The sequence below is a fragment of the Merops nubicus genome, unplaced genomic scaffold, assembly GCF_000691845.1.
Source record: "Merops nubicus isolate BGI_N331 unplaced genomic scaffold, ASM69184v1 scaffold37920, whole genome shotgun sequence".
NCBI lineage: Eukaryota > Metazoa > Chordata > Aves > Coraciiformes > Meropidae > Merops > Merops nubicus.
This window is the reverse complement of record NW_008584218.1, coordinates 6,543-13,111: the sequence shown is the minus strand read 5'-3', so window position 1 is coordinate 13,111 and position 6,569 is coordinate 6,543. Positions and strand designations below refer to the sequence as shown.

The window sequence follows — 6,569 nt, the reverse complement described above, 5'->3', positions numbered from 1 at the left end:
AATCCGGCTGGAAATAGCCCAGCGCATTTCTTTAAGCCTCCTGTTTGTGCGTGTCCCGGCGTCCCGGCAGCCGGCGTCACCCTTCTGGTTTTATTTTCAGGTGTGGGAATGTGAACTTTGCCAGAAGAACCAGCTGTAACCGATGTGGAAGAGGCGAGTATCGGAGATCATCTTTTTCCTTTTCCCCCTCATCGTCTGTTTCCACTTCATCTTTTCCCCCCTTTTCCTTCATCTATTTCTGCTTTTTGAAAAGGAAAAAGCATTAAATCTTTTCAACCCATCCTCAAGCAAGCCGTTTGAGAACTGTTTGGTGTTTTTTTTTTCCTTTTTCCAGAGAAAACAACAGAAGCCAAAATGATGAAGGCTGGAGGGACTGAAATAGGGAAGACTCTGGCTGAGAAGAGCCGTGGCCTGTTCAGTGCCAACGACTGGCAGTGCAAAACGTGCGTGGGGGGCTCGGGAGCAGAGCACACTTGGCTTTGTCCCTCTCCATGTGCTTGTGGGAGAGGAGGGAGCAGAACTTGGGAGCTCTGCCACAGCAGCCTTTTGCTGTGAGGACAGCGTTCCTTCCTGGGTGCTGGGCACCACTTGCTTAACTAACAGAACCAGAAAAAGACTTTAAAAGTCAAGATTAGTCAGGTGAAAGTTGATATTTTTTTTTATTTGATATGTGGAGGACTTCTCAAGTTGGGACAAAATGTGTGGCTGGAAGCAGCACCACTGCAGGGTGATGGCTTGCTGTTAATATTTTCTAAATATTTAATGAATAAAGTTTGGCACAGTTAAATTATTCCATGTTGCTCCAAGCCACCAGCTGAGAATATGAATATCTACATCAGAGAAGGGCCACTCTAATCAAATCCTTTTATGTTGAAAGGGGCTTTCAGCTTTTCTGGAGCACTCCTAGAGGATTTTGTGTGTTGTGGATTGAGTCATGTGCCTGCCCAGGGGAAGACTGGTCTGGTTTCTGTCAGGCTTTGGGCTCTGCCCCATGAGTTCCCCCTGTGCTGTTTTGCAGTGTGAGCTGGGTGGGAATCCACCTCATGGCCCATTCCAGGGCCCTTGTGTCTTTGCAGGTCGCTGTGTCCTGGGGACAGCAGCAGCCTGGTGAGGGTGTGGTGGGTGGGGGCAGGATGAGTGCCCATTTAGGGTGCTGTGAGAGAGAAATAGGAAGAAATCAAAGCTAAAGCAGGAGCTGTGCGTGGGTGGATGAACCCCATGCTCTACCAGCAACTACAGAGCTGTGGGAAAACTGGCCAAAAGCAGTTCTGTGGGCTTTTTTTGAAGTGTTGCCTCAACCCTGGAGCTTTTTTGACATGAAGTAAAATGTTTTCTTCTTTCTGTTCTGTCCCTTCTTCCTCCTGAAGATGTGGCAACGTGAACTGGGCCAGGAGATCAGAGTGTAACATGTGCAACACTCCCAAGTACGCCAAGCTGGAGGAGAGGACAGGTAGGAGCTGTGGCTGCAAGAAAACCCCTTTTAATTAGTCACAGCGTAATTAAGGGGATGGTTTTCATGGTAGAAACAGCAAAGTGGAGTGATCTTCTGCATGGAAATGAATTTGGTCACACTGACAGGAGTACAAAGGGGATTTAATGGAGAATTTAATGTGCACGTGAAAAGTGGAGCATGGAGAAGAGCACAGGGCTCACTTCTCAACAGGAAAATATATTTTAAATATTCTTACTTAATATTGTAATACTAAGAATATGAATTAAGAATATGAAAGAATTCTTTGCTGTTAAAGCTTTTAATTACATTAAATACAAGTCAGTATTTCATTTTTAATATTTGCTCTATTAAAATTATATTTAGTTTAGTTTATTCAAGTTTTGCTGCCCATCAGAGTAACTTTGTGGCCATGTGCTGTGATCTCCAAGTAAATTACCAGTGAAATTAAATGAAATTTAAATGAAATTAAGTGAAATTAAAATGAGCCCTTGAAGTTTCCCACTCCCCTTATAGAAAGGAACAGAAAGGTTCTACAGGCAAACCTTGTGCTGCGGAATAACGGTGCTGGGGGAGCAGACGTGGCCCAGAAGCCACCAGGGAGCCTGGTGCACGTGGGACCTGTCTGGGGCAGTGGCTGCAGGAGCTGCTAGCCAAGGTCACCAGGGTTGCCCTCACCTCATGTCTTGTTGCTGGCTTTCCTGAGTTGCTCCTGTGTCTTAATCCATTTTCTCAATTAAGTTTCTGAGGAACTGAAGTTCTAAACCAGTCTGTGATCCTATGGTTTTATGTTTCTTAGGTGATAGATGATTTTGTGTTTATATAATCATAGAATTATGGAATGGTTTGGGTTGGAAGGGACCTTTCAAGGCCATCTATTCCAGCCCCCTGCAGGGACAGGGACATCTGCAGCTAGAGGAGGGTGCTCAGAGCTCCATCCAACCTCCCCTGGGATGGTGCCAGGGATGGGGCAGCGACCACCTCTCTGGGCAGCCTGGGACAGGGGCTCAGCACCCTCAGGGTCAAACATTTCTCCCTTCTCTCCAGTCTCAATCTCCCTCTGTTAGTTTCAAACCATCCCCCCTTGTCCTGTCCCAACAGGCCCTGCTCAAAAGTCTGTCCCCAGCTTTCTGCCAGGCCCCTGGAAGTCCTGTAAGCTGCAGAAGGTCTCTCCAGCTGGAGCCTTCTCCTCTCAGGCCGAACAACGTGTGGGAACAATTCATGTTCTCTTGACCACAGAAAATTCTTAGACCAGTATTTCTGAAGGCACCGATGGCTTCCAGGAGCTCTGTGAAAGTTCCTTCTAGAGTCTGTGCTGCTGCGGCTGAGGGGGCACAGCTGAAGGGGCTGTTTTGTTCCCCCCCTTGCTGCAGGGTACGGAGGAGGGTTCAACGAGCGGGAGAACGTCGAGTACATCGAGCGCGAGGAGTCGGACGGGGAGTACGATGAGGTGAGGTGGAAACCAAGAAGAGTTCAAATCAGAGTGCTGCAAGCTGAGTTCTTTTCTCAAAAAACAGAGTTGGAAGTTACTTCTGATTAACTCATTCTTTAATTCATGGATTCATTCTGGTTAATTCATTGATTCTGGTGGAATTCAATCTCTCAGTTTGGACGCAAGAAGAAGAAGTACAGAGGGAAGCCCGTTGGCCCCGCGTCCATCCTGAAGGAAGTGGAAGATAAAGAATCTGAAGGGGAAGATGAGGAGGATGAGGATGAAGATCTCTCCAAATATAAATTGGATGAGGTAGTGTGTTTGGAGGGGTTGTCTAGCAATGATTTTTTAAATCCAAAACCTTTGAGCTCTTTGTATGGTTATCCTGCAGAGGGAGTGTTGGTGAATTTTATTCTAAATCACGTCAGATTCCGTTTTTATAAAAGAAAACAGAATATTCAGAGCATTTTTTTCACCTTTCCTGAAATACCTGCTCTTCACACAAGGGATTGTGTCCACGCCTTTGACAGCACTCCTGCAGACAGATGTATAAATGCTTCTTTTTACCACAGCACTCACCAGAGTCAGCTTATGAAACATGTCTGTGCAGAATCACACCATGGTGATGGGTCTGAGGCTGAGAATTCTTCCAGGCACTCGTCTGAAGTTAGCTGGGAACAGCCAGCGTCAGTGTTTTCATAAAATAATAGCAAGTGGGGCCTCAGCTGGGATTTTTTCAGGCTCTTTAAGCGTTTGCTTTGAAACACAAATTTTCAGTCACTCATCCCTCTGTAAAACTTTTGGGTCTCAGTAAAATCAGCAACGAGCATTTTCAGAGGCGATAAACGGTAGAGCGAGTGAGAAGCGCGGCCCGAAGGGAAGAACCAAACCCTTTCTGAAGCCTTTTCTGTCCGTGTGTGTTTTTTTTTCAGGATGAGGATGAGGACGATGCTGACCTCTCAAAATACAATCTCGATGCCAGTGAGGAAGAGGACACTAATAAGACAAAGAAACCCAGTAGGCGCAGTCGCTCTAAGTCGCGATCCTCCCGCTCGCGGTCTTCATCGCGCTCATCCTCCCACTCGAGCTCAAGGTCTAGGTCCAGGTAAACGGGTACAGGTCAAGGGTGACGCCAGGCAAAATGTCAGTATCTGACTTCTTTATTTACTTTTTTTGTTTTTTTCCTTGATTGCCTTACAGTTTTAGTTACGTTGTTAACGATTTTATGTGCAGAATTTACCCAGGTAGATGATGGTTCTGTTCTGACCTCCTGCGGATCCTTCAGCTGGGAGGCTTCATATGTCTTTAGGATGTGGCTTTAGTAAATTTAACTTGGTATTTCAATTGGATCCTTCCAATGAATTTAAAAATGTAACTTTCAGTTTTGTTTTTAGGCATGTTGGCCGTATGTGAGTCAATGGGTGAACGTTTCTTAGCAATGTTGAGCAGAGAAGCAGTATATTGTTCAAGTGGGAGGAGGTGGTGGAAGAGGGCAGGGATGCAGCCCAGAGAGCTTCACTGAAAGGACAGAGTGGAAAAGAGCCTGGAAGCAAAGACAAGAAACTTGAACTTGGTTTGTTGGCAAGCTGCAAAGCTCTCAGTTCAGTGACAGCATGGTCAGAGTAACACTGAGGGTTTACATCGCTTGTGGGGCCACAAAAAAAGTCTGCTGGGTAGTTAAGATCTCACACTGTTTAAATTGAGTGATGCAAAGGTAACAAATAATTGGTAATTGTGATGTAAATTGTGTCGTAGCTTTTTGGCTGCCTTACAAGCAATGCAAGGATGGTGCTGAGGGGTCTGACACCTCAGATCAGTACTAGCTCACAGGGTTATACACGAAGTTCAGAAGGTTCAAGTTTCTTCTAATGCTCCAAGCTCTGTAGCTGCACCTCTCTGCTCTCACCACTGTGATTACTGCCTGGGTTCCTCAGGCCCTCACAGTAACCAGCTGGCAGCCACTGTCTCTGTGTGGTCTTTTCCCCCCCCATTTCTGCCATCCCCTTTTTGTCATGCTGCCTCTTCTGTGAAAAATTCAGTTCATCACAAGAGCTGTTGCCAGCCTCCCCAGTGCTTCCAGTGCCCTCCTGCGACGTGGGGCTCAGAGGAGGCCACTGGGTGACTCATGGTGACTGCACTGACCAGTTGTCAGCAGCTTTTGTAAATCAGGAGGGGTGTGGAGTGAGACTGTGGCTGTGTTGTGCTGTGTGAGCACAGCCAGCAGCTCTTGGGTGTAGGGGGTGGGTTGAATCTATTTCCTGGTTAGCACGTGTTCATGCTGCTCTTGTTTTACACAGTAAAATGTCAAAGACATGATAATGATACAAACTGGGAGACTGACAGCATGTAGAATGTATTTTTCTTGAAAAGATGATTAGAATATGTTTGCAGTGCCTTCTTCATACAGTGGTTACTGCAGGTCTGCCTCCATTTGTACATGTCTTCTGTGGTTTGTGCTTTAAAGAAAATCCATCAGCAGGGAAAAATTTGAAAATCATTTTGGCTAGTTACAAGTAGTGCAACTGTATGTCTGTATTTTTAGCCAAGAATTAACTACTACTTGTTTAATGCAAGGAAAAATCTTTACAAAAACTAAAAAGCTGCTTACAAAGTGCTTGTGAGCACTGGCTTGGGGAAGTTTTGGGCTAGGTGTAGTCCCAATTTTCTTGCTTATTCTGCTTTTCAAAGAAACTGATGGCTTTCAAGTTAAGGCACAAACTGGAGGTTAAGTCACGGAGCTGATGACTAGTGAGTAGATAATGCAGTTGTTTCCCTTTGCCAAATAACTGCAATCCTGTTCAATTTCTGTGCTTTGTTTTAGGCAATGTAATAAAAAGCTGACTTCAAAAGTTTTTTTTTAATGCACCATCTTACTATGTTAAAAGTTTCTGTTTCAAATGTACTGTGGTGATTCTGGGGGGAGTAGGAGGAAATGGTCACTTCTTTGGTGACTCTAGGCCAAATCGTGTTGATGCATCATTGTCTCTGCTGCTGACAGTAGCAGATCTTCTGCTAAATATGAGTCAGACACTGGAAAAAAAATCTCCCATGTTGTTTCAGGTCCCATTCAAGAAGTTCTTCCAGTTCCAGATCAAGATCTCGTTCCAGTTCCAGAGAACACTCTAGATCTCGTGGGTCGAAATCAAGGTGAATGAGGTAGAACTCTCTCCTTGCAGAGAGAAAAAAGGGCAGAAGAAGCAACCACTTGTTGATTTCATCCTAAAATTATGCTGGTCAAAAAATATTAACTCCTTTTTATCTTGGAAGTCAGAGTTCCCAGGGTCTCTGCACGAGGTTGTTCCCACTACAGAGGTATTTCTTGAGAATGCCAGGTTGTGGTTGAAGAGTTTAAGTCTGATCTAAGCTAGAGGAGTGGACGCCACAGATCTTCACTCTGAAGGAAGAAGAATTTGAATGCATGGTTACTTGCTTCAGTAATTTTTGCTGGTTTTACTGTTCCCACTTTGGCTTCTTGATGAGGAAGAATGTTAGAAAACATGCAATACTCCTGGGTTTGTGTTTAGCCATAACTTACTGAACATAACTTCCCCTAGGTAGTACTGCCCTTATCCTTACAAATGGGGGGATGTATAAAAATGGCAGTAGTCAATCACACAGGGAGTAAGTGAGGAGGTTGAGGCAGCTGCCAAGCTCTGTGTGGCAGGGAAGTGCCGGTGGAAGGGCGGA

General features: G+C 45.2%; 1 protein-coding gene across 1 annotated transcript in view; it reads left to right on the top strand.

Annotated features, from left to right (window-relative positions):
* Nucleotides 1-100: 100 nt before the first annotated feature.
* Nucleotides 101-6,569, top strand: part of ZRANB2 (zinc finger, RAN-binding domain containing 2) — a gene marked incomplete at its 5' end in the record, with an annotated part of 8,824 nt that continues 2,355 nt past the window's right edge. The window contains 7 exons of the mRNA XM_008943455.1: nucleotides 101-153; nucleotides 335-443; nucleotides 1,368-1,450; nucleotides 2,824-2,900; nucleotides 3,057-3,194; nucleotides 3,815-3,987; nucleotides 5,943-6,029. Of these exons, the coding sequence (XP_008941703.1) occupies nucleotides 101-153; nucleotides 335-443; nucleotides 1,368-1,450; nucleotides 2,824-2,900; nucleotides 3,057-3,194; nucleotides 3,815-3,987; nucleotides 5,943-6,029 (720 nt within the window). The remainder of the gene's footprint in view (nucleotides 154-334; nucleotides 444-1,367; nucleotides 1,451-2,823; nucleotides 2,901-3,056; nucleotides 3,195-3,814; nucleotides 3,988-5,942; nucleotides 6,030-6,569) is intronic.